Genomic DNA, 27,996 nt, shown 5'->3' on the forward strand with positions numbered 1-27,996 from the left:
TTAAGTGATTTCTGTCATCTCAAGGATAAACTCACCTTGCAGTTTCAACTTCCAACTTCCAATTGCGTTGATATAGGAGCAATATATGTGTTTATACTGTCTATCCTGTTCAATCAGACAATTACTTGTTTCATCAAGTTTGGTATAGAACCCCAACATGTAACTTATTAGTTTTTACCCAAAATGTTTTAGCACAAATTCAAGGTAATTATTTCTGACTGTTTTGGGAATTTAAGTGATTTCTGTCATCTTAAGGATAAACACACTTTGCAGTTCCAAGTGTGTTGATATAGGAGCAATACATGTGTTATACCATCTGTCCTGTTCATGTAACAATTACTTCTTTCATCAAGTTTGGCATAGAACCCCAACGTGTAACTTTTCAGTTTTCCCCGTTGGTATCGGCAATTAATGAATTAGCATACACACATGAAAAAGTAATTATCGCATTGGCACGTTACTAATTGAGTAGTTATCTGTTAATTGTCTTTGTTGAGCTAATCAGCTCCACAGAAGAGGCACCCAACAATACATTTTCTAAAAGTGGATTTTTGTATTATTGGACTACTAAAGAAGCAATTAATTTTGAAACATGGTATCAGCAATATCTTGGTAACTATCTCTATTGATAATTCATGAACTCCATAAGACCATAAGAAATCAAAATGAAGCCATTAACAGAAGTCATCACAATTTCTCAATTACACAAGTAAATGGAGATAATGTTACTCAAACTATATTCATATGGAAAACAAGAATTGTTGCAAAGCTTACAACATATAGGAAACAAGAAATGTTGCAAAGCTTACAACATCATCACAACAAAAACCGACACCCAAAGCTTCTTTGAAGTACAAAGAAAGTAAAAACTTGAAATATATTGAGAAGTCATTTTCTTTACTTCTCAATCGTCACTCTTGCACTGCCCCTCTCTCAGATCGCTCTATATAAGTAATGAACTGGAGAAGAAAGAGGATGAGCACACTTTTTAAATCGCCTCTCTTCGCTCCTTTCTCCCTCCAAGCTTCAGACTTATTTATCCTACTTTCATCTAAAACCCTACTAAGATCCCAAATCAACAAGTAAAGATGAAAATTTTAAAAGAAAAAGAAAAAGAAAAAGAAAAAGACCTTTCTGGACTGCATTTGTATAGCTGCACAATTCTTAGATTACAACCCCAGAAACTGTGTGAACCTTCCCATAAACTGTGTGAACCTTCTTTGTGTATCTTAGTTTGTTTCTTAGGCCAAAGTATAGCTTGAGACAGATACGTCTGCTGGAGAAGAAGAATGAATGTAGACAAACTCAAGACTCTTTCCAGCAGCTAAAGAGGTGAGCCATGATGGAAAAACATAGGAATCACCGGACTGTGTAAGTCCCCACATAGGACCATAAAGCTTGGATATTGAAAGCTTGAGATCTGTCAGTGTCTTAGCAGACTTGTTTGTCACAATTGTGGAATATCTGTAGTAATTTTTCCCATTTGCAATCCATGAAGTTGTCAACTTCTGTTCTATGGCAATTGGGCCAGAAGATGCTGCTGCAAAACATAATCCTCAGTTAGACCTTACTTTCCAATACACACTTAAAAATAAGTTAAGCTCATCTCTAAACAAATTTGGTAAATTCCAAGGCCCATGAGAGGTCAAAGTGTACCTGGAGCTGGAGTAACTTTGGGTTGTGGAGTTGGCTTTGGTTGGGTAACAACAGGTTTAGGTGCTGGGGCAACCGCTGTAAGAAAATTTATCCATCAAATATCTTGATTAAATGCTCATAATAAGGCAATATGAGTAAGTGAATTTTAGAGATGATCATGTTATAGTGCATTTACCTGGAAGGAGCTGGTTATACCCGCCATGACCACCACTTAGTCGTGCCAATAAACCGAAAAGAGGAGCATTGTTGTAGGTAGCAGGCTCAGTTTGCTCATAATTGTCTCTTTGATCAGCAAAGTTGTCGTAGGCATCAGGTCCACCAACGACTGCACCAACAAGGAGATTGGGATCGCTTGCTTTTTTGCTGAACCAAGTGGCATAACCCCCTCGGCAACTGACAAATGAAGGGTTAACCTTGATGGAAACAATTGAGGAAGCCCTGTGGTGAACTTGTTGTGGGTAATTGTTTCCATATCCCACCATGTAACTTGTGGCTCTTGGATTGTCCCCAAGAAGGTAGTCCACCTGAGAGTTTTAACATTGCATAACATCAATTATATACTTCACATAACTCGATAACACGTTTATTACTTGTGATATAATCAAAGCCCAATTCAACAAAAACAATGTAGAATTTGCACAATATGATTGAATTACCTGTTGTTTGGAGAAGGAGATAAGCTCAGTCGGTGAAACATTGCCAGAAGCACAATTCATGTTTCTTCCAGCAGAAGAAAGATAATCAGAGTAGACAGCAGTCAGAAAAGATGCACTAGTCACAAATTGCATGTTGTTCCAATTCTGGCGATAGATAAGGCCACCGGGAGTCTTCTGAACATTCTTATTGCCCTTTCCAAGGCAATTGCACATGAAGGATTCTGCCTTCTCTTGGTACTTTTCAAAAACTGATGCATAGCCACCAGCTTTTCCTTGCATTAGGAACTGCAAGGGAATAGAAAAACCAATTAGTCATACACTTAGGTATTCAAATTTTTCACTACAGTTACATGGTTGAGGTTTTGATTAACAAATTGTCATACAATGAAGTCCTTATTGACATGTAACATATTTTTGAAGAATAGTTAATGTTCAGTTCATGAATTATTTACTTTGGCCACAAGTGTTTGAACCCCAGCATACTTCACATCCCAACTGAACTCACTCATGCCCCATCCAGTTCCACCAAGAACATCACCATTTTTGCCAAGGTAGTTCAAGTAGTACTGGTTGTCAGTTGCTTGGTACAACCATGCAGCAGCCCATAGCAACTCATCCTACACGCCAAAAAAATCAAATCAATATAAACATACTACAGATACACTATTATTGCATTAGCAAGTCTTCAAAATTAATTCAAAACCTTTCTCTTATCAATTCAATTTATGGTTTAGATTAAATATTACAAATCTAAAGTGTATTTAATGTTACGTTATTAAAAATTAAAAATTATGTGACACCAAACATGGTTTATGTAAAAAATAAAAAACTTACATTGTAACCACTGATGGATTGGTAGTACTTCTGGGCCACAGAGATACTGCTATCATATTTGCCTCTGTATTTGTCGGCAAAATCAAATAGCTGGAGACCAAAAAAAAAAAATTTGAATTAGAAAATATTAAAATAAAATACTACGGTAAAGGTAATGCCTGTAATGTAATATCACGAGAAGGGTGAGGGTGTTTTGAGGATAAGGAACTTTTTATAAGAGCACCGACAGAGTTCTCACGTGACAAGACCATCACTATCGCTACTTTAACGGATCGTTACAACTGGACGGTTCAGATCTGAAAGTACGTAGATCTGTACGGTCAGCAGACACAACCCGTGATAGACGGGCAAAAGCTCCCCACTTCCACGATCCAAAATGTGCGCCGAAAATGCATTAAATTTTAATGAAGAAACGACATCGTATTGGTAGGGGTCCAGTTTCTTCTTCTTCTAATAGTGGTGTGTAATTTATTGTGCACCTACATATTTATTGTTAAGTGAGTGAAGCTAATTCTTCTTCAAAAGGTTACCTTACCTTGTCTTTTTATTCTTTCCTTTTCTAGACAACTAGTTGCAAACGTGACATTAAATAAGACTCTAAGTAGTTGGATTGAGACTCAACAGCCTAACCCCCATTCTTAATTTCATATATGGGATATCATATGACTGTCAACTGTTAAGTTTTAGTTCTCACTTAAACTAATTCACTTTGCTTTTTATTCAGCCCCCCAGAAAAAAAAAAAAAATCTCTTTGCTTTGAAATTTTAATTTTACCTTTTACAACATATAAAAATGGGAATATTTGGAGCCTAAAATTATTTAATGTTCTTGAACCTTGATCAGAGATCACATTTTCACTTCATGGGCATTTTTAAAATCATCTCAGCTATCAACTTTGTGGTATTTCACACTTCTATTGTGAAAGATAATTTCGATTCAAATTTCCTCCCTATTTGTTATAAGCCTAAAAAAAAAATTTTTTGAACACCTCTTATTATTTATTGATTTAATGTTATAGCTTAAAGGGATAGTCTTTAAAATCTTTTTACAAGAAACAATTTTTTTTTTTGCTTTGAAATTTTAATTTTACCTTTTACAACATATAAAAATGGGAATATTTGGAGCCTAAAATTATTTAATGTTCTTGAACCTTGATCAGAGATCACATTTTCACTTCATGGGCATTTTTAAAATCATCTCAGCTATCAACTTTGTGGTATTTCACACTTCTATTGTGAAAGATAATTTCGATTCAAATTTCCTCCCTATTTGTTATAAGCCTAAAAAAAAAATTTTTTGAACACCTCTTATTATTTATTGATTTAATGTTATAGCTTAAAGGGATAGTCTTTAAAATCTTTTTACAAGAAACAATTTTTTTTTTTATATAAGGTCCGTTTGGATAGCACTTATTATTGTTGAAAGTTAATAAAAATTGATTGTTGCTGAAAACACTGTAGCAAAATAATTTTTAAATATGTTAATAGTATTGTGGGACCCACTTTTAATATTAAATATTACGTGAACAGTACGTAAACAGTGTATGCACAGTGAATTTTGTCCCCAAAGTCAAAAAAGCCAACAAAAAAAAAAAAGAGAAAATGCAACAAGTGAAACGCAACGCAACTTTACTAGCTATCCAAACCGGCACATAAGATACAAGAAACAACTTGCAAAACATGTATAGACTTTTTTTTTTCTTTTTTTGAGTAGACAAAACATGTATATAGAATGAGCTATTGAAAATTAAGTTTTTTTTTTTTTTTTTCAATTAAATTAAGTTTTGGGATTCAATTTCCCTCACATATATATTTTCTTTAATAAAAAAGTATTGAAAATTGAAACCGACTGTCAAGTTAGGGTGTTGAAATTTCCAATCATGTCTCGTAGTTTGCGCAATAATTAATAGGGGTCAACAATTAAGGTTACAAGACAAGTAAAAAGCTGGTTGATTCTCCAGATTCCACAATAAATGGCAGCGATGGGCAAAGGCAACGACCGCTCTGACAAAAGTTACCAAGCGTAACTGCCTAATTAACTATGACAAACCATTTTCATGTGCAGGTCAAGCAAATAGGCTTTGAAACTGAAATTTGCGTCAGTCAGTTATGCTCACCTTAGCCCCACCTAGCTAACATTGGGCATAGCGCACAAACCGTATGTGCTAACCCATTGTGGTCCACACCCAGTTTCTTTTCTTTTCTTTTCTTTTCTTGGAGAGCTAATGAGCTAAAGTCTACACACAAAGTTTTAGCGTAATTTCCTTTCTTCTTTGCGCCAAATTTTCTTCTTCTTTAAGAAACCATAACAAGAGTTCTAAGGGAATATGATATAAGGTCAAAGTTTATTGTTATTGGATGCGTGCATAACTTATCAATTCTAAGAAAAATGTGCTTATTAAATGTGTGTTATGTATTAATGAACAAATAAATTATTATTAAGACCCATTTGAATGTATGAGCAACTTATTCTAACTTGTTATGAAAAAGCAAAATTAAAAGCAATATCAAAATAAAGAGTGGGTTTAAACCTGGTGGGCATGGCTTAGGAGCTCATTGGCATAGGCAGGGTTGGAGTGGCGGAAGACAAGGGAGGCGGCGGCCATGGCGGCAGCGGTTTCACCGGCAAGATCCGACCCGGGATTGCTTGGGTCAATCTTGTAGGCATGGCGGTCGGTGGTCATGTCCTCTGGCCTTTGCCAACAGTAGTGATCAGTGTTTCCATCTCCCACCTAACCATAACATTAAAAAGTTAATTTTAAAACTAAAGTAAATACCATCACAAAATTGTTGGGTTTTGGGTTCCTGTCCGAATTGTAAAAAGCTACTAAAAAAATGTCAATTTTGTGATACAGTTCTAGTGATTGGGGGGTAATTAATAGTATTTTATTATTATTGGTCAAAACGGGCTGGTCGTTGATGCCATTATACCAATCAAAAAATCCAATTTTTGGACAATTTATTTCTCTTTTAATTAGGGAAGCTACCATCAACCACTATATCGATTTAAAGTGATGCTAACAAGTTGAGCAAAAAAGTGAGGGGTTAAGAGGGGACTGTTGGAATAGAATAAATAATGTTTGATAAAGTTGGGAAGTTGGGTTTTGTGTGTGAGAGAAATAGTGAGGAAGAAAGAGAGGTCTTTGAAAGTGAAAGGTACCTCTCCATAGAGAACATAAGGTTCTGGGTGTGCTTTAATGAGATAGTCAGTACCCCACTTCACAGCATCCATAGCATGGCTTAGCTCTCCACTTGAAGCCATTTGCTTCCCATACTCAAGTAAGCCCCATGACATCATTGTTATGGTAAATGCCATTGGCAAACCAAACTTAACATTGTCCCCTGCATCATAGTACCCTCCAACTAGATCCACCTGCACATTTTGATACATGTTAGTACTATACAACAACTTGTTACACGTTTTCAAGAGTAATGTTTCAAACTTTGTATTGAAAGCCCGTTGAATTGTAATAAGGAAATGTAAAGACTCTGTTTTTAATGTGGGAAATGAGCTTACCCCACTAGCTTTGCCATCTTGCAGACCAGAATTAGCTCTCCATGTGACTCTCTGGGTGTGAGGAAGGTAACCAGATCTCTGAGCTTCAAAAAAGAGAATGCTTTTGCTCAGAGCTTGACCATAGTCATGGCCAGCTAGAGCAAAAGGAAGCCCAAGAAGCAGAAACAGAGGAACCATGGAAATGAGTCTCACAAAACTCTCCATATGGACAATTAACACAAAAGAGATTTCAAGAAAAAAATGAACCCAAATGCAGAGACAGATCCGTTCAGTAACAAATGCTATATAAATTACTACAATATGGGATTGCTTTTCCTCTTTTTCAAGTTCCTATAACAGAAAAAAGGAGAAACCTTTAACTCTTCACTAGCCTCCCCACAGAAATTTGGTTTAATCAAAGGAAAAATGGCAATGTTGGTATGGTTTATCAGTTAAAATTTCTGATAAAGCAACCAAATAGAGAGGCTCCTGCAGGAAGAGAGACTTTGAGAGACAGAGGAGAAGAGTGAGAGAAGGGGTAGAGCTGAATGGGGGGAGCTAAAGGGTCTATATATTGAGAACCGAGACCCCAAAAATCAGCAACGAGAATAATAATAATAATAATAATAATAATCAAAACTTTTTTTTTTTAATAATTTAATTCTTCCATCAAATATTTATCTTTTAGAGGGCTGGAAACGGTTGAGAAAGGACAGGGTCATGTGGGTTTCCCTGGTTCTATACTGGAAGGGTCGGTGTGGATTTAATGTATTTTTGGTTAAAAAGAAAAAAATTTAATTAATTTACTAGACTTTTTTTTTTTTTGTAAACGACACCTGGAATTAACTAAAAACAACAAGTCTATTACAACAAACAATGCCAGTTTTATCTTTAGCTAGCATTTTAGCCACCACATTTGGTGGGTCAAACAAAAAAAGAAAATTAGTTACATCAAGATCAGCTCACATCCTTACAAGCCGGTCGGCACAACTATTTGCTTCCCTGAACACATGTACCACCGAAGAGTTAGGGAATGTCTGAATCAAGTCTCTACATTTAGAAATGAAATATTCAAGTATTAGATTGATCATAGAAGGCGTTGAAACAAGCTGAACAATAAACTCAACATCCATTTCAATACAAGTGTTCTCAATTCGCATTTGCTTTGCCATGGTGAGACCGTCCTTCAAAGCGCAAAGCTCTGCCACCGTGCTCGAAGTGCTGCCCATTTTCCTCGCAAACCCACCAATCTAGTTTCCACTGCTGCTTCTCAAAACACCACCCCCACCAACCTTACTCGGGTTTCCATGCAAAGTCCCATCTGTATTCAGCTTCACCCAACCCATAGGGGGCTTATTCCACTTCACTTGTACCTACACTCTACTTGGCTTGTTTGGTTCATTGGGAACAATTGCAAAGTACTCCACCCCTTTTTTAAGACATATAGAACTCATACCCTCTGCTACTCCACTGGTTTGAAATATGGTTTTATTTCTCTGCAGCCAAATTGTCCATATTGCTTGAGGAAATAGGAGTTTCCATGGAACATGGAGTCTCAGGTAGCTTGTGGAAGTCCCACAAAACTTCTTCAGCCAATCTTCCAAATTCAATCCAAAAAAATCTTGGTTATTCTCCTCAAAACCCAGCTCTTTCCACACCACTTTAGCAACCTTACAGTCCCTAAGTGTATGAATGATAGATTCAGCCCCTTCACTACATAACTCACATGTCAGGTCAAGGTTTAACCCTCTTGAACTAAGAACTTCCTTAGTAGGAACGCTGTGATGAGTGCATAACCAAATAAAAAACTTTATTCTAGGGGATGTATGTGCTTTTCACACCCATTGATGAGGGCTAGTGTCGGAGTTCAAAAGATTAAACCATTTAGCTATGAGATATGCAGAACTGAGGGAGAAGGAGCCATCTTTAGAGAAAGCCCAAATTAGCTTGTCTTCATGGGAAGGATTTGCTACAATGGAAATACCTTTAATTTCTTGAATGATTCTGTCAGGGAGTTACTAGTTACTACTACCACCATAAAGGAACAAGAAAGTAAAATAAGTAAATAAGTTTTTGAACTTTTTAATATTGTAATTAATCATAAAGATTGATAGAAACTTTTTATGGGTTTAATGGTTGTCTGAGGTTTTAGACATTTAGTTTAAAAAAAAAAGGGCTTTAGACATTTATTTGGGTAAGTGGGCTTGGAGAATTACCTAAAGAAGAAAGAGGAAAGTAAGCAGCGGTAGAAGAGTTCAAGAGTCAATAAAAGTTTCAGATACAGACTTTGTATATATTTACTATTGCTACCTGAGGATACAGTCTTTAGACTTAGTTTTGATTCTTCTTCCAAAAAAAAGAAAGTCTTTAGTTTTGGGTTGCGTTCCCATTTCAGTTTGTCCATAATGCCCCTTATTCTTTTTTTGGTAAATCACATTTTAAAATTGTGTTTTAGGTATGATTTCAATTAAAATTTATAATTTCAAAAGGGAATTCTAAGAGTTTAAAAATGTTATGAATTAAATTTTACTGTTTCACTACTTTCAAATAGAAACGTATAGAACTGTGAACTTTGAAAATCGAACTCCATCATTTTAAAAATTGAAGTTTTGTGTTAGATTTTTGGATTTACTAGGCAGTTTTAAAAAGTCTAGTGTTCAGATTGAAAGTAATGAAATAATTAAAGTTATATTTGTAATAATTTTAAACTTTAGGGTTCAGTTTGGAACTATCGAGTCTGTTTGTTTGCTTGATGCCTTTGGCAATTTGCATTGCCTTGTCATTTGTGAGTCCATCTCTTTTTTTTTTCTTTTTCTTTTTTCTTTTTTTCTTTTTTTTCAGAAACTTGTTGTAAGTCCATCTTTGCCATCATCCAAAAAGGTAAATCGGTAATAAGTTCTAATTAATTGGTAAAGTTTCTGATAGTTCAATATGAGATTTGTGGTTCAACCTCCGTTTACACCTAAAACTAATTAGTGTCTTAGTCTAATGACAATGAGTACAATTATCAGAAACGAACGTCATAGGTTAAAACTAGAAAAATATGGTAAATTAGTTCAATTATAGGTGAACTTGGATTGACTAGCAAGGCTGAAATAAGATGGTGGACTTGGCTTAGGTCTAGTGCACTGGACCCGGTCAGATGGTGACACGTGTCTAAAAGTGAACACATATCATGATCTTAATGGGTCCAATACTACTAAATATTAGATCTAAGCCTGACCCTAAGATAGTTATATTAGTAGTATGAAAGAAAAAGAAAAAGAAAAAAGTTTGACCATCAATGAGTAATCCAATGATTTTGTATGATTCCTATGCTATGATTAAATTCTTGAAATTCCATGTTAGTTCTCCAAACAATGCATTGGGTGGTGAATGCGTCCGTGAACCCAACTGTATCTGATGTGCTCCAAATGTGAAAATTTCCCCCTCCCTTCCTACAATCTTTGGGAATCTTTCCTGCCCAAACAAGATTGTACATAACTTGGAAGGTACCACTTTGAAATTTCGTCTCCCCTCACATATGTACAAACCTGTACCTTTGATGTGAAGAGAACTAGCTAAGTAAAGCCGGTAAAAGATCCATGTACAGAGATTTTGGGTGTTCTACATCTTCCACTTTGTCTTTTTTCTATTTGCTTTTTCATGTTTCAAAATTATATTCTGGTGCATGCAACTAGTAGATATATGCAAGATTATAGAATAGAGGAAAGTGAATATTATATGGTATATTAGTGGAGTTGTTCAAAGAACACAACTTTCAGTTTCTACAACATAATTTCTGTTAATGTAAAACAAATTATAATTGACTGTTTATCATTTTCATATGGATTAATTACTCTTTAGTTATCACAATCAACTACATAGAATAATTGTGGAAAAGAGTGTGAGAAAATGTGTTGTCCTGAAATTATTGATATTGATTTTGCATCTTTATTGGAAAAAAATATCCCTTTTGTACCTTTGACATTTTGGTGAAGATTGGATATATATAGTTTTTTTTTTTTATTGCATACAGATGATGTATCAACCAGTTAAATTATAAAGCTTTTGACCCCTCGTTAAAAATAGTTTTGAAAGAAATTTCACAAAAAGTAAAATTGCATTTAGTAGAATATGAAAACTCAAATAGTAAGATTGATTTCATATTTACGCGCTCCCCTGTATGAGTAAATTGCTGGCTTCACTGTGAGAAATAAATGGTTGGTTTTACAGTAACCTATAAAAGTCCCACATTTTACAATTTTATATATTAAAAGTTCCGCGTTTACAAATTATTATCACTTACTAATAATAAATTATTAATAATAATAATTTTTTTTTATTATATATTATGCACATGTTGACTCCAAATCACGTACACCAATACTTGAGCCTGTTAATTAAACTAGTCTCTATCAATTGTTATATTCATGCAAATTGATCACTTTACTTTTGAAAAAACACGAGACATAAGAGAATGTATACTTTTATATATATATAGATATATAACTATTCTATTATTTACATGAAATGTGTATATTGAAAATTTGTAAATATATGTGATTAGAATAACACACCTCTATTATTCACATATTTTCTATATTGTCAAGTATGTGATAAACGCGAAGTTTCGCTTTCACGCATAACACATATAATTGTTTGATTTTTATAGATACAATAAAATTATAATCTATGGTAACTCACAACACGTAATTTTGTGAAAAATTGCAAACTAATACAAATCCCTAAACAATTTCGTTAGTTAGCATCATTTTCAAACTATTTAGAAAACTAACATCTTGATTGTGTAAGACTCGATTTTGGTGTGCTAAATCAAGTATAAACAATTCGATTTCAAGTGGAACTCGAGTCTTAAAGACTCGAGTTCTTCTCCAACCCAGACACCCAACCCAGAAACACTGAAGACACCCAACCAAGAAATCAAGCCCTCAAAACTCAAGACAATTCTTCTCTTAAAATAACGATCTCAAGAGTGAAGCAAAAACTCAAACCCAAACCCTTAAAATAACGATCTCAAAATCGAAGTAGAAAAACCCAAACCCAAAAATCCTAATCTCGGCCCTAGGTTTGACAATCTCAGCCATTGGAGCTGCTTGATTTTGATGATCTTGGCACCAGAGTGGCTTGGGTTTGATGATCTCGGCACCGGAGCTTGGATTTGTTGATCTCAACACCAAAGATTTGTTGATCTAGGTTGTGTTTTCTAGTTCGTTCTCTGGGTTGTGTTTTTTAATTCATTTTTTGTTTTGTGTTGTGTTCGCTGGGTTGGTCTGTGGTGGGAAATGGATTTGAAGAAACTTGAGTCCTATAGACTTGAGTTCCACATCGAACTTAATTGTAAACGACTCTATTTGCTACAGTGATTTCGAGCCTTAAAAACTCGAGATGCTAGTTTCCTAAATAGTTTGAAAATGTTGCTAACTAATGAAATTATTTGGGAAATGGTGTTAGTTTGCAATTTTTCCCCGTAATTTCTTAAAACCATCTAGAAAGTAACATAACCTTAGAGTTCTTCACTTCTTCTCCATTTTTACAACAAAAAATCAAGGGGAAACAAATTGTGTAAGTAGTAGCTATCATTTTTCCTTTTATGTATTAGTCTTGTACATGACCTTTTAACTTCTTCTTTTTCTTTCCCTCAAAAAAAAAAAAAAAAAGCTTTTTTTTTTTTCTCAATCTTAATATTAGTCTTGTACATGACCTTTTAACTTCTTCTTTTTCTTTCCCTCAAAAAAAAAAAAAAAAGCTTTTTTTTTTTTCTCAATCTTAAGGGGAAAAATAAATTGTTTTCCTCTAGGAGGAGAGATTTCATTCCAAGTTATTTCAGGTAAATTACTTAGATGCATGGCTTTGGTTTCTGCTATTCTTTTTAATATTGATTCACTACTCACTCATTAAAAACCTTGAGGAAATCCAATATGCCCTATGATAATTAGATTTCTAGAAATGAAATATACTTGTAAACCTAGACGCCTCGGAATATAAGATTTTCAGGATGGTGAGATTCCCATGTTTTGTTTATCTCTGGAAATTTTATAGAAATTATTATTTTTCAGAAGTATTCTAAGAGCTATAAATATAATGTCAAACGTATCATGTATTATTTATATGGTTTTTCTATTAATAAATTAATAAAAATAATTTAAATTGTGAATTTAGTCAAATTTACTAAAATAGTAGTATTACATTAACCCATACAATACCAAAATAATTGATAATTTTATGATTTATTAGAAAATAATGCCTTATGAGTAAAAAATATGTATTTTCTTAAAAGACTTGAAAATTCTAAATAAAACATAAAAATACATAAAGTAGAAAAAAAAATCCAAAAAAAAAAATCATTAATGATAAAGTGTTTAGGCTATATATATATTGACACACACATAAACATTTTATCAAAATTCTTTCAAAAAAAAAAGCATTTTATCAACAAAAAAAAAAAAAATTGAACACCATTTTATCAAATTATATTGTAATTAGTTAGATGGTATTGATTTGGGAGAATAAGTGTCAATTTAAATGAACCTTCCCAAATCATGAGAACTTGGATAATCACATTTTAAAAGGGAATCCATATATAGGTCGCAAAAAATGGGAATCCAGATTCACTTAAACTATCTGCAACTAAACATGAGAATTCTTGCTAATTTGAAGGGATTCTTGGGTACCAAACTAAATTAATTAGTATTGATTTGGTATAGCTTAGGTTTAATAGGTTTTTTTTTTTTTTTAATAAAGTTTCAACTTATAACGTTCATTTCTGATAATTACATTCTTTATTATCAAACCAAGATACAAATTTGTTTTTTGTGTAGGCAGGAATTGAAACTTAGATCTTTTATTCAACCAAAAGATTTTGCAAATTAAGTTAACTAGAACCCACAAATTTAATGGTTTATTTTACTTAACACAATAAATTAGGTAAAAATATAACTATACTGGTAAATAGATTAAATCTTAAAAGGTGTGCAGCTCTTTTTTAAAATGGAAAAAGAAAAAGAAAAGAAAGTTTAATCAAACAAGCACTTAGTGCTCCTAAAAATAATAAAATTGGTCTACATTAGGAGGGCCATAAATGCATCTAATTCCAAATTTCTAATGTTCAATAGTCACTGTTTCAACCTTCAAATACCCAACCCCCTTCATCTCCCAAGAATGAATTTACTAATTTTACTGTCCAAAAAGCTTTCAAGGTGATCGTAGTACATGTACCTGTTATGAGTGATTGAGACTGCGAAAGGCATGTGGCAAACTGGCAATGTTATACATAACATCAACATGTGAAGAAGGTGGTTTTATCATCAATGGACCAGTGTCCAGAAACAATAGTACTTGGAAGAACATCTCTTTTTCGTCTAGTAAATGCTTCATGTTCCTATAATGCGCATCAATCTTTTGGTACCCCATGTAAAAGCTTTTATTACAGTTACATTTCTGTATTTGAAGCTTCATTCAAATAATTCCATTGAGAAATAATATTTTTATTTTCCCTGTCCAACAATCATGAAAATTATGAGCCTGCTGGCTGAACCCATGTGGTCTGGCTAAATTTGTTTGTATAATTTAAATAATTTCTTATTAAATGAATTTAAAATTAAACAAATAATTGTGTTTTTTTTTGTTACATCTCAATAATTGTTTTAAGTTTAGCAAGAAGGTTCTACTTCTACCCATTTTATCAAAACATTGCCTTTTCAAAAAACGTGGGATTTATTGTAAGAGCTTCACAAAAAATATTAAAGCATATGTATTAATAAGGTTATTCAGATCTAACTAATCAATTGCTACAAAGCATAAAGTTTCAAGAACCTTACCAAAGTGTTAAGGTCATTAAAAAAAGGTAGTTCTACTTCTATTGTCTCAAGTCTCATCTAATGTTCCGGCCCCTAGATCAAAACCTTACGAAGCCAGTTGCCAAACTTGGTATCACAAATTGCTTAAGCATTTGTTCTTTAAATGTAAAGGGTCCCTAGCACTATTTATGCCTCAATATTTCTAGCGTATAATAAATGCTCTTGCTTAGTGGGGTTGCTCACAATTGAAAGACATTGTTTTCATGCATCTCCTCGGGGAGGAGGTATCTCACAAAATCGCTTAATGAGGTCCAAACTATAAACATGGGACACCATAAAAGTTGTCATTATCACTTGATTATCACTTAAATGGTTAAATTTATGTTAAATTATAAATTCTTTCAAAAACTTAAGTTATTAGAAAATAATAAATTTAATCATTTAAACATAATTTTAACACCCCTTTCACGTGTTTGCCTAAACTGCCCTTTAATAAGTGGGGTTCAACATATGAAATTTTTAACATTTTAAATAAAATGTAGTATAGGCTTATGTGTGGGCCTAAAATCATCTTTAATAATTGGGGTCCAACATTTGAGATTTTTAACATTTTAAATAAAATATAAAATAGGCTTACATGTAGGCCTAAACTCACCTTTAATAAGTGGGGCCAATATATGGAAATTTTAACATTTTAAATGGAAGATAAAATAGGGACATGAATTGAACTTAAGATCTCCTGATACCATAATAAATTATTGATTCTCCTAAAGTCTTAAGTTATTAGGAAATTGTATTTTTTTTTTTTTTTTTAAGAATTAGGAAATGATAAATTTAATTATTTGAACATAATTCTAATGACCCAAAAAATTATAGAAGAAAGAAAATAGTGTGGATGCATTCCATCTAAGCTCATTATTTTTTTTGCTTCCAAATTGGAAAGAAAATTGGAAGAGAATGGTTCTGAGAAAAAATTACAAAATTACCCCTCTACTTTTTCATCATTCCACTTTTAATAATAATGGTAATTCAATCTCATTCCTTCCGTCCTTCCACTCTTCCATTATCTCTACAAAAAGAAAAACACAAATATTTTTTTATCTTCTCACTTTTTTTTATCCTCCCTTTTTAAAAATTAAAAAAAAAATCATTTTTCTTTCTTCCAACCAAAACTTCAAAATTAAGTAATATTATTATCATTAGAATTTCAGTCAAGTTAAAAAAAAAAATGTTTTTTTTTTCAAGAAACATGCAATTATATAAATTTGATGATGTATTTAAAAAAGAAAGCAAAATGCTTATTATCCATAGTTGTTAAATAATATTACTTAAAGTTTGTTATATCATAACTTTTGTTCCAATTTTAACGTGGTTAATTATAAACAATAGACAACCACTTTCATATTGAGCTATTACTTTTTAATAACCGTATGAAAATGCCTACTTTGAAATTTGTAAATACCATAAGTAAAGTAGAAAGTGAAATGAATCCTAACCATAATAAGAAATGTGAAAGTTGACAGTCAAGTAGCCAAGTCGGGAGAAAAAAAAAAGTAGGGGAGGTACAAAGAGAAACGTGGCAGTGTGGGTAACCTGGTTCCTGGAAGATGATAACAGTTCACAGAAGATTGACCTGCAACAAGGATTCGAAAACCCGACCAACCACACTCACCACCATTTAATTTTCCCATCTGGAATTCATTTTCTATGTGCACCGACAATACTGGGTTAAAAGCCAAAAAAGCAACCAAAAAAAAAAAAAAATTTACAGAGAGGTCAAATCAAATTGCGTATTTGCATGATACTCTCTTCTCAAAAAAAAAAAAAAAGTAAGAAGCATGGTATTTAATTTTTTGTTTATTGTTTTTTTCCTCTAATTTTTCCTAAATAGTGGTCAGTGTGTTTTCAAATTATTTATAAAAATCTTTTCAGGGTCCATGACTAAACAAAGATTTTAAAAAAAAAAAAAAAATGAAAAAGAGGAAGAGGAAAATGACAAATGAAAAATGGTCAGAAAGGTCGGTCCCATGTCAGAGCGCTTTATTCTCAACCGCAATCAACGGTCTCCGCCGAAAAAGATAAAAATTTTATAGTATTTTTTAAAAATAAAAACATTTAATAGTACTTTTGAAAAGTAAAAAAATTAAAAACAAATAAAGTAAAAAACAGAAAATCCTGACACGTCAAACAGGCGAGGCTCCGCAATAACTGGCTGGCGCCGGTTCTGTTACGGCTACGGCAACACATCCCAGTTTTCTCACTACTACAGTCACCGGTTGTCGGAGGTTATTTTAATTGCTCCATTAACTACCTTCACCAAAAAAGGCTGACCGGTATTTATTCTTGAACAATAAATTTAATACTATTTTTGCTTTCCATAATTACGGACCTTGTGGGAGTAATTATGGAATGAGGAACAACAATGTTTTAGACTCAACAAATCTCACAATTTTTAATTATGGAATGAGAAACAACAATGATTTAGACTCAACAAATCTCACAATTTTTTATTATAAATAAAGTTTAACTATAAACTTGACTTTAAGCTTAAACTATAATTTAATTTTAAAAAATTTAACATTGCTACATATTTTGAAAATATAATTGTTAAATTGTATATTCTTTACGTTCTTAACACACATGTCATTTATGCCAATCAGATGTTATTTAATGCATGATTTAAAATTTTATTTTTAATACATAATTTTAGACTATAAAAACTTGTAATTTAAACAATTGATTGATAACATAACTACTAATTTTTTATTTTCTAAAAATTATGCAAGCATGAAGGATATAAGAAGAAAATGTAATTTAATAATAGATTTGTCAAAATTCATATTTAATAAAAAGATATTGAGTGAACTTGTAGTCTTAAGCTACAAGCAAGTTTATAGCCAAATTTGTCCATTTTTTATTTCACTGTATTTAATATTTCATGTAGTAATTGTGATGAGTACAATATCACTTTCACATTAAATCACAACTAACATAACTTTTATTGCGGACCAATCAAAATCCACCCCTTAAGAATTATGAAAAAAAAAAAAGTGAAATATGTTATATATCTAGAGTACTAGACTAATTCAACTTGAAAGAATAATACTAATGACATAATATTTTTACAACTACTAACACCAGTTGTGACTTGTGTTTAAATAACGTTACTTTCATTTACTGACAATACTTTTATTAAGTATTAAATTTATTAAAATATCAAATATAGTTGTGAAAAATTGTGTGACTGTTTGATAATATTGTTCTAGTAACGTTATATGTATTTTTTAGAAATACGTGTGGATGAAAAAGTGTGTAAAAATATGTGCAATATTGTTTAAAAACTAAAAACTATTACTTAAAATACCATACCAAACAGCACTACAGTGTATCTTTAAACTCATTGATGCAAAATTATGGTACTCCAATTAAAATTTATTATCTTAATACACTGAAAGAAATTATGAAAAATTTTGTGTCTCTGCTTTGGCTCTCCAACTTATCAATCAATCACATATTGTCATGTCAGCATGAGAGCCTATTAGGATGGGCCCATATGATAAAGAAAGAACGTTGCAAAGCTGATTTGGGCAAAGTTAAGCTTGAGGACAAACGTTGGAGTAACAAATAAGAGTAAATGCATATTTTCAATTTGGTAGTGGAATTTGATATACAATATCACTACTACTTGGGACGCCAACAATGGAAAAGGAAAAAAAAAAAAGTCTTCCGGGCTTTCACATAGTGGAAGTTTTGTTGGTTCAGACCCCAACATTGTCCCCCAAAACAATACTTTCATATCTCTCTCTTTATTGCTTTTCCTTGAGTTAGGTTCTCTTTTGAAATTTCGAGCATTCATATTGGGTAATGTTACATTCAAAGTTTCAAATGCAATCCACTTCGCAATATGCATGAGGCCTAGTGGATTAGAGCTTATAAAATTCAAATTCAAAAATGCACATCTTGGTTAATAATAAACTACAATTTAGATGACAGCTGACTAATTTAGCAATTTCTATTACACATTTCTACGACTTTTTTATATGGGTATGCATGAGGTTTAGTGGATTAAAGCCTACAAATTTCAAACTTCAAAGTCTAAATACTCATATTGGTTGATAACGAACTATATTAGAGGACAGCTAGCTAATTTAGCAGGTTCCATTGAATAGAAAATGTTTTTCTTGCCCTTGTTAGATTTATTTTCACCCTAAGTGTGTTGCACATATAGGATGTGCTGCCAAACATTGAGTCATTGACAATATGAGTTAGGCTTGAAAACTTAGGCTAGGATTTAGGAATCTAAATTGCGTAAGTATTCTAATCTTACTGCTCAAGAAAGTTTTTGCTTCTTTAAGTTTATCTCTATGGACAATGGGTCATTGCCAACTTGGAGATTATATCTTTATATGTGGATGCATGCAATTCCCAATCAAAAGTTGAAAGGTACGTATTTCACTTTACCAACAAATTACAATGAATCAAGGTGGGGATAAAAAGTTAAACGAGTAAGAAGGGGGTGGCACTCACAATAAGGACATAACCATACAATTTAAGCTCATGTAAAGAAAACGATATATAATTACATATAAAATGACTTGTAGCACGTGCTTTGGCATAAAATGTATTTCATTTACTTTAGCCAGAGTCTCTTTCTTGTTTCTTCAGAAGGACCAATGTACCAAGTGGCTCTAAAATTCTTCAAAGCAAGATTCTAAACGTTCACAACAAGTTAATATCTTTAAATGTGAAAGGAATAAAACCACACAGGCTTTGATAGACACAATTTTTTCCAATGCATTAGATTTGTGGAATCACATTCGGAAAGTTCATTTCAACAGTGACTACTGACTAGCAAGTAGCAACACTATTATAGGACACCTAAAGTGTCCCTATGGTGCTTTAGTCCTGTCTTTACCCTTGAAGTGGTAAGGATTGAAACTAGATGTGGTTGAACTTTATTTGCTAAAATGCCCAGCTCTCAATTTATTATTTCTCCTAGCTTTCAATTATAATTGTAATATGTGAGATGAAAAATAGGGGATATTTGATATTTTGCATGATGGAGATCATAAAATTATTTGGCTGGAAACACTTTTCTTTTTTGGAAAAATATACAAAAACACTGTTATTTTCATGTAAAACATGAAACCCTTGAAGTTTTGAGTGTAATACATAAATCCTTTGCGATATTGTTTTATGTGTAAACTGTTAGTTATTTAATGCTTAGTTCGCCAAAGGGTTTTTTGTTATTAATTAAACAATACCATAGGATGGTTAAATATTATATCACACAGTCTCAAGAGAATTGTTTTTTATGAGAAAATCATAAGGGGTTTTGTGCTTGTTTTTTAACAAGTAAATGTCTAAAACTCTTTGAGCGCTTAATTAATCTTCAAACTTCAAACATGTGCAATCTTATCTTTCCTCAGAATCACTTGACACAGAGTTTATATAATGCATCACTTGGAATTAGGTATGGTATTTAATTTAAGGTTGGAAACATATTTGCTATCTCTTGCACTCCAGAGTTCTTACAAGACTAGATTATGGTGGTTGAGATTTGCCGGTGACGCTCTTAATTATGGGCCACCCTTGTGAAAGTTCTTAATAAATAGGTGCTCTCACAAATTGATGTTGTTGGTAATCGAATTGCTCTCTGCAGTTTGGTTGTGTGGGTTAAGAATCATAGCTACGTCAAGGATTTGGCCTTCCATTCATTATGTCAAAAAGGCACGGGTGGTTTAGAAGTGATTACATATCTCTTGTTAGATTTTTAAAACTTGTACCATATAGTAGGACTGTAGGAGTGTGTGTATATATATATATATATTAATTAATATGTTAATCTTTTATTCTTCTTCTATTCAATATTCAGATAAGGGTTTTCCACATTATTATTATTATTATTTTGATAGAAGGGCTTGCCACGTTAGTTGGTTTGTTTGTTTGTTTTTTTGGCTGAATGATATCCTATACTAGTTTAGATCATGCAAGTGGATGGTTATTAATTGTGTAAGAAAAGAATCAAGTATGTACTATTTTCCATTATTTCAAATTTCACTATTTTGTTAGTGAGTCCGAATTAGAAAGCTATCATTTCAAATAATTTATCGTTTTGTTCCTTTTGTGTTTCTTTTAAACCCCCTCAAAAAAAAAAAGAAAAAAAAATCCTGGAAAGAGAGAGGAAAAAATTGAAGCAGGCATCTTTGGAAGTATTATACAAACGGTAAGATTAGGTAGGTACAAAATTGCTTAAAATATATACCATTTGGAAAAATTATCGTTGCCCTATATGAATAATTTCCAAAAACATCTTCCTATGAAACCCATCAAGACCATCCACAACCACAAGTGATGAAATTTATCCCAAATTGCTTAGGGACTAGGGAAGAGAAGGAGTGAAGTTTCCATTTAGTGCTTCAGCAATTCACAAAAGTAAACATGACATTTTCTAAACACAAATTATATTTGTGCTACGTTGGATAACCAATGATTTTTATTAATGGATGCCCTTATGCATTTGTTAAAGTAAAATTTTATAATACAATTAATTCACTTATTACAGAAAACGAAGTCACTTTCAACTTAAAATCCATATTTTATTAGCTTTTACTGTTTTTCAATGCAAGTGAAACATTTTTAAAGCCTCTTAAATGAGTATAAGTACACTCGTTAACAAAAGTCAAATCCACGCTTGCACAATATACTAGAACACTAGACTCAAAGTTAAATCCAAAGAAACACAAAAAGTAAATGTCGTTTACTTTGCGCTTCCAAGTTCACTTTTTCACTTCTATAATAATAGAACATTTCCTTGCCTTTAAAGCAAGATGGCTCACATAATTTTATCCTCCTCATAATTGTGGTGGCTTGGTGTAATTGTAAATGGACTAACTAGGTCCGCAGGCATCTTATCCGCATGCAATAGAAACCGAACCTTTTTTTCACATTAACACACAAAAGGGAAAGAAAAAAAAGAGAGTGCATCATGTGGTTCCCTCTTCATGCATGCGGTACTTTAATATCAACAACAACTCCGATAACTTTTGAATCGAAGCCCATTACACGTGCGAATTAGACTGATTATTTGAGACACACGTCCCAATTTAGATCTTATATGATATGTGCATGTCTCCTAGTGAGGCTGACAAATGAGTTTGAGAGATTTACTCATTTACTGGTGTGAGGGACCCCTTATCTCTCCCTTTGCTCTTCTTCCAACCGACTAGTTCAATGGTATCATAAAAGTTGTGGGACTAGAAAATATACTATGAAATCTTTTTATTTGTTTTGAAATGAAAATTTTGAGTCTATTTTCTTGGTAAAAGATGGTTTATGCATCCATGTGATAGTCACCTTCATTTTTGTCCTTGAATGAAAATGCTCCGTTCCATTTAAATTCTTATAGTCACAAACAAATAAAATGTCTTATTCAACAATTTTGCCCTTAAATTCTATTGCTACTTTTTCTCTCTCTCCTGCCTTTTTTTTATAGGAATTTACCCTAATTCCAAGAATATGTGAGATGAGAAAAATAAAGAAAAAATTGCAAAAAAAAAATATCAACCCTCAATAAGATGTACATGGTTCAGTAATGTTTTAACGTCCATGGAGTGACAACAACTTCACCATATCAGGAGAGGAGGGGGGGAATTACACGGCTATAGTACATTTATGTTTATGTATGTATATATATATATATATATATTATATATGTAGAGTTAGGATTTATGGCCTAAGGCCAAAACAATAAATTTGTAGAGAATGGGTAAAAGAGCAAGATTGACAATGGAATTGACAACAGTTAATCACAACCCCCAAATATAAACCAACATAAATTTACACGTAAAAATGAAATAAATTGGTGTCCGAAATGGTATATCATTGATTATGTAGTGATTACAGTCCCTAGAGCTACAGTCAAGCCTTTCTCTCTTATCTATTGCCTTTTTTTCTCCTCTTCTTATCAGGAGCTTCTTTCCTTTATATAACCTTCTTCCCCACCATCTCCATCGTCCACTTGTACTCCATCTGTGAACCTACTTGAGTATATGTCACGTCAAGTATTTCCTTTGGCTCTCTGTGAGTGGCGGTAGGTGAGATTACACTGTTTAGGGGTCTTTTTCACATAAATGCGGCTAGAAAAGTTGCTGCAGTACCTTAAATATGGTAGTAGCAGCTTTTTCTTTAGATATTTCCTCATTCTTATTGTCTCCAAGTATACTCAGAGCTTATCTTGATCAGTAAGAATGCTCGGAAGATCATTCTGACCTTTTATACATTCAAGTGATCCGTACTATTCGCGTCCGAGGAATAAAATCTCTTCGGACGGACGGCGATCTCCTCGGATTGTAACCATCTTTCTTTTCTGAGGATCCTTCTTCCAGATGGGCCTTGCCCTTACCACCTCCTTCTCTTCGGACGCACAGTAATCCTCACATGGAGCTCTAAGCCCACTACGTTAGATTGAGCCTTTCTCCCCCACAATATATATATATATATATATATATCTCAAGCTTCACAAAATCTCTCATTTAAAACCGTAACACTTTTGAGTAAAGTCGGGTCAGAAACAAAATTGAACACAAACCAAACTCCGCATAACCCAACACTTTTCAAGGAAAAACAATCACATTTTAATACCAATATATTTTGTTAAATCAGAAGGCGAGTTGAATTTTGACATCACCTCCACAATTTGGTAAGTAACTCTGTCCTTATCCGACACATGCCTCACCATTTTATGCATTTCCATTGAAAAGTATACATGTGATGACAATGAAAACCTCATGGACAAGCTGAATTGACGGTTAACTACAATGTTGCCCGCCAAAAGAAAAGTGCATACCTCAACTTATTATTACTTTTTATTATTATAAGGATCTTCCATATTACTTTGTCTACTGAGACTTTTGTTTTGTTTTCTTGTTCTTTTTGCCTATAACAATTAACAAGTAGACATGGAAGAAACAACTCAAACAAGACTAGAAACAACCCAAACAAGACTAACATTGAAACAATTGACTCTATCCATAAAGTTTACACCAAGCGCAAATCAAGGCATATTCACATATGGTACAGGCCGGGTCATACGGATTACGGAGTGAGCTAATCAAGGAGAAATGTGTTGCGAGGGGCTTCACACTTTTTCTTAGTGACTTTTAATTTTTCTTGTTTTAAGTCTGTACCAGCTTGCAAACCATTATTCAGTGCACATATATAATAATTGTTTATCATGTTATCTCTTTCCATTATTAGCACTATTCTCTGGTGCAAATTATTGTTAATACTTAATACCTCCATTACCTGAGTGCTCTCATGCTTCTAGCTTCTTAATTTGTATATTTTGGATCTTTTTTTAGTGCAAAATCTGCCAATATCCATGCTTGAACAGGGGTACTGTGTACTGATAATGGTGATTAAATTTTCTCATATTTAAATTCTTAGTCTATAATATAATTTGTCAAAATACATATTAGAAAAATAAATTCAATTAGTGATTGTAGCAACAATATTGGATTTGGGGCTGAATTGGGTGAAACAAATGGTCATACTCTCTCATTTTTTAGCTTACATTTTGTTTGTTTCGCCATTAATGTTTTCTAGAAAATGATTCATTTTTCAAACAGTAATACTACGGTCACAAACTATTTTTCAAAATGTTGACGTGACCAACCTATTATTGGTTTTCATCTAGACCCACTATTAATATCACTTTTTCATTTACTAATAATTACAGTCACAAACTATTTTTCAATATTTTTTCAAAATGTTGACGTGACCAACCTCTTATTGGTTTTCATCTAGGCCCACTATTAATATCACTTTTTCATTTACCAATAATTATTTTTTCAAAATGTTGACGTGACCAACCTCTTATTGGTTTTTATCTAGGCCCACTATTAATATCACTTTTTCATTTACCAATAATTACAGTCACAAACTATTTTTCAATATTTTTTCAAAATGTTGACGTGACCAACCTCTTATTGGTTTTCATCTAGGCCCACTATTAATATCACTTTTTCATTTACCAATAATCACTCACCACATCAGCAATTTGTAAAATAATTTGTATCTTAGCATTATTCTTTTTGAAAATGTATTTTCTATAAAACATTAAAACAATCTCATTTTCCTATATTTGATAGCAACCATAAATGAGTTGGAATTTCCCTTATTTAGCTTATGTGTGACAGAGTTGTTTTTTTAAAAAAAAAAATAGTGGAAAATAATGTCTAAAAATAAACCATCCTTTTTATGTTGATTAAATATAGTTTTTCTTTGACTCATTTTTTCTGATGTAACCAAACACTGAAAAATACAAAAAACTCTTTTCACACAAAGTTTTCCATTGAAACAAATGAAGCGTTAAAATGACCGATTAGAACAAAAATGTCTTCTAGTTCTTTTTTAGTTACATATGTAAGATTTAAACCAATAGTGTCAGCTCTATAATTATTGTTTTGTTATTAATCCTAAATAGTAATAGGTTTTTTTCATAAAAAAATACTAATAGGTTTTTGTTTTTGTGCAGGTTAAATTAAATCATAGATCCTTTATTAGATGATAATAAACTTTATTAAGAAAATTAATTGAATTATCATAGATAAATATATGGTTATCTGGAACCCATTATGCCTTCTTATGTTTGAGTTGAGAATTTAAAGACAAGATTGGATGTGGCCGCTACGTTGTAGTGAACAGACTAATACATGCAGCTTCATGTTGACAATAGTGAAATTACAACTGGTTACCTTAAATTAGGTAAAAGCAAGTGGACTGAAATAGTAAAAACATACTGGAAGTCATTCGGTCTTGTGAATGTTTCTAAGTTGTCTAGAAACCATATGATGAAATGTTAGACTGATAGTCAAAACTATCACTGGAGTTCCATAATTTCATAATAGCTGTCTTCAAGGGAAATCACATTAATGTCTTCTCTTCCCCACTGTGTTGGCCCAAATTTCTAATATTAAAATTCAAACCTACTAGATTTGCAACAAGCTTTTTAAACATTAAAATTAGTACTTGTCCGTAACCCCACACAACATAAAATCCCATCCAATCAAATATCCTTTTGAATTTTGATGGAAGGAAAAAAAAATTTAAGTAAATGAGTTTCAACTTTCAATCATCTTGTTACTCAACATCAACCTACATTTTGTGTCTTTTTCATTTTGTCGAAAAGGCATTGTAACCATATGAGTGAAAATGATTTACCTAGTACTACTTTTTACTGCAAAATGATTAGAACTTGCAGAATTATTTGTGTCGGTGACTTCATGTTTGACAACTCAATTAAAAGAAGTGTGCAGAATGAACCATTTTTCCAAGTGTGAGTACCGATTGTATTAGTTAGAGGTCCTACAATGTCTAATTGCAAATCACACTGGAAACTATTCCATAACTTTTTATTACAATTTTAATGTGCAAATCGTTGATAGTTGCCTACTACTTATATATATTTTTTACTCACACTCTGTCACATCATAATTGTAACAAAAAAAATTGTATAATAATTTATAATACTAATTTTTTTCTAGTGAATTATTTTATCCATAGATTTATGGATGGAGTTCTAAAATGCCATACTAATGAGACTTTTATTTATTTAATGAAAAATACTACTAACAATGAAAAATGAAAGCATGTAAAGGGAAATTCTAAGTTATCAAGTACTAGGATTGAATTCTAAATTTCTTCTAAACCCATTGGATCTTAGGGAAGCAAACAAATCAATTTTTAAAACTTAATTCATCTAAACAATTACTGATTCGAAGGTTTACAAAAAACTGATCTAAACTTATATTACATACTAACATTAAATTGATTAGAAGTAAACTTATTTCAAATCAAATGCGACAAACAACAAAGAACTTGAATCAAACTTCAATAACAATGATTAAAATAAATTACAAAGTCACAAGGAAACACTTAGAGCATTCACATCTACACTTCTATATTGCATATGTTGAGATATTTTACCATCAAAAGACATGCTTTATCTGCACTGCTAATTGTAAAAAACTTTGCAATAGTGCTACAGTACCGTTTTATATGATTTTTGCAATAGTGCTACAGTACCATCTTACATAAAAGACGATACTATAGTAACTTGTAAAACTTGAACTCCATATTTTATTAATTTCTCCTCTCTCTCTCTCTCTCTCCTTGAATCACTTTTCTCTCTCTCTCTCTCCCTCCATGAATCACTTTTGGGTTATATATTATATTGGTTAGATATATTATTTAAATGGATTGTATAGGAAAATAAAAAAGTTGGAATATTGGGTGTGTTGTAAAATGGTATGGTATAAATGATAAAATAGCTTTTAAGATGATAAAATGAAATTTTTGGTAGAATCCAAATGTGAATGCTCTTACAAGCATAATATCTTTTGGTAGAAACCAAATGTGAATGCTCTTACAAGCATAATATCTTTAGTAAGCCCTATAAACTACCAAGAAAAAAAAAAAAAAAATCTCTTATTAGAAACTAAATTACAATGATCTTTGTAATGATCTCACTGTGGCAATAAGTTCTCTAAATTACAATGATCTTTGGTAGCAAGTGTTTGTAACTTCAAGCGGGAATTAATTCATTGGTGTGATTGATATTGTCAAACAGGGCCCAATAAAATTTGCATATAGAAAAAGTACCCAACCATGAAGATCTTCCATAAAACTTTGCGCTCAAACTTCTGAGCCGAAGATTCCACTTTGGGATTTACAGGGCAAAAAAAAAATGCACGACATTGGAGCTATACCGTAATACCAACAAAAGAAACAAGCTGTGCCTCTAAGGTGGTCCTTCCACTTCATTTATATACTCAAGAAAATCACTTCACATGAAAATGATTTCCTTTTCAATCTTGTTTTACCGCTCTAATATATGGATGCAGCACCCACAAAATTGGTGACCTCCTAATTAAAAATATATAATGTTAAACAACTTCGTTGGCCTATTCATACTTCATAGCAAAAGAGTCATTGTGGTCGAACAAGGCATGTCACTTTTAACTTTTAAGGACCACTTCTCAATTGATTGGGTACCTTGGTGTGGCCAAGTGCTAAAATTAAGGGAACACCATATCAAGGGACTCCATACTTCTCATACCAGTTCATTTGGTTGCCAGTTTCTTCCTTTATTTTCCAAATTGTAAATGTCTTCATTAAACTAAAATTCGAAGTGTACGTTTTGATAATAAAAATTCATAGCCAAAAACCCACTTACCAAAAAAAAATTAAAAAGGAAATAGAAAGAAATAGACTTTGGCTGCAACAATCAATCCAATTAACTTTTTGATATTCAAAATCAAATTGTCATCTTTGTTGACTGATTGCTCTGAATATGGACAGAGGTGACAAGGGGATAACGTTTTGGTATTCAAATTGTCATCTTTGTTGAGCTTGAAAAGGTAAAAAAATAATAATAATAATAATAATAGAGAGAATAGAAAGCTACGCCTCTTAAAATGGCCTTAAATGTTGCACCTTCCGAGAAAAAAGAAAGAGGCATGCACTTCCATTTCATACACCAAATCCCAAACAGA

The 27,996-nt window shown here is 32.4% G+C and overlaps 1 protein-coding gene across 2 annotated transcripts; it reads right to left on the reverse strand.

Moving 5' to 3' along the window:
- Positions 1-714: 714 nt before the first annotated feature.
- Positions 715-7,196, reverse strand: LOC112023887 (endoglucanase 6). 2 transcript variants are annotated; one of them, XM_024056514.2, is made up of 9 exons: positions 6,663-7,196; positions 6,306-6,518; positions 5,677-5,877; positions 3,147-3,236; positions 2,765-2,929; positions 2,313-2,597; positions 1,832-2,180; positions 1,657-1,731; positions 715-1,537 (listed from the first exon to the last, which is right to left on the reverse strand). In XM_024056514.2, exons 1-9 carry the CDS (start codon positions 6,864-6,866, stop codon positions 1,242-1,244), a joined length of 1,878 nt encoding a protein of 625 aa, XP_023912282.2. In that variant the 5' UTR covers positions 6,867-7,196; the 3' UTR covers positions 715-1,241. The 2 variants fall into 2 exon arrangements, with proteins under 2 accessions (XP_023912282.2, XP_023912281.2); XM_024056513.2 differs by having other exon boundaries at positions 715-1,540.
- Positions 7,197-27,996: the final 20,800 nt, after the last annotated feature.

This window comes from Quercus suber, unplaced genomic scaffold (assembly GCF_002906115.3).
Source record: "Quercus suber isolate HL8 unplaced genomic scaffold, Cork oak 2.0 scaffold_49, whole genome shotgun sequence".
In the NCBI taxonomy this organism is placed as follows: Eukaryota; Viridiplantae; Streptophyta; class Magnoliopsida; order Fagales; family Fagaceae; genus Quercus; species Quercus suber.

Excerpts from the sequence above, each read along its gene's own strand:
- LOC112023887 (XM_024056513.2), bottom strand. The coding sequence starts at position 6,866 with ATGGAGAGTTTTGTGAGACTCATTTCCATGGTTCCTCTGTTTCTGCTT. Across the intron at positions 6,519-6,662 it reads AAGATGGCAAAGCTAGTGGG|GTGGATCTAGTTGGAGGGTA; the intron begins GTAAGCTCATTT and ends CAAAATGTGCAG. Across the intron at positions 1,541-1,656 it reads CAAAGTTACTCCAGCTCCAG|CAGCATCTTCTGGCCCAATT; the intron begins GTACACTTTGAC and ends TATGTTTTGCAG.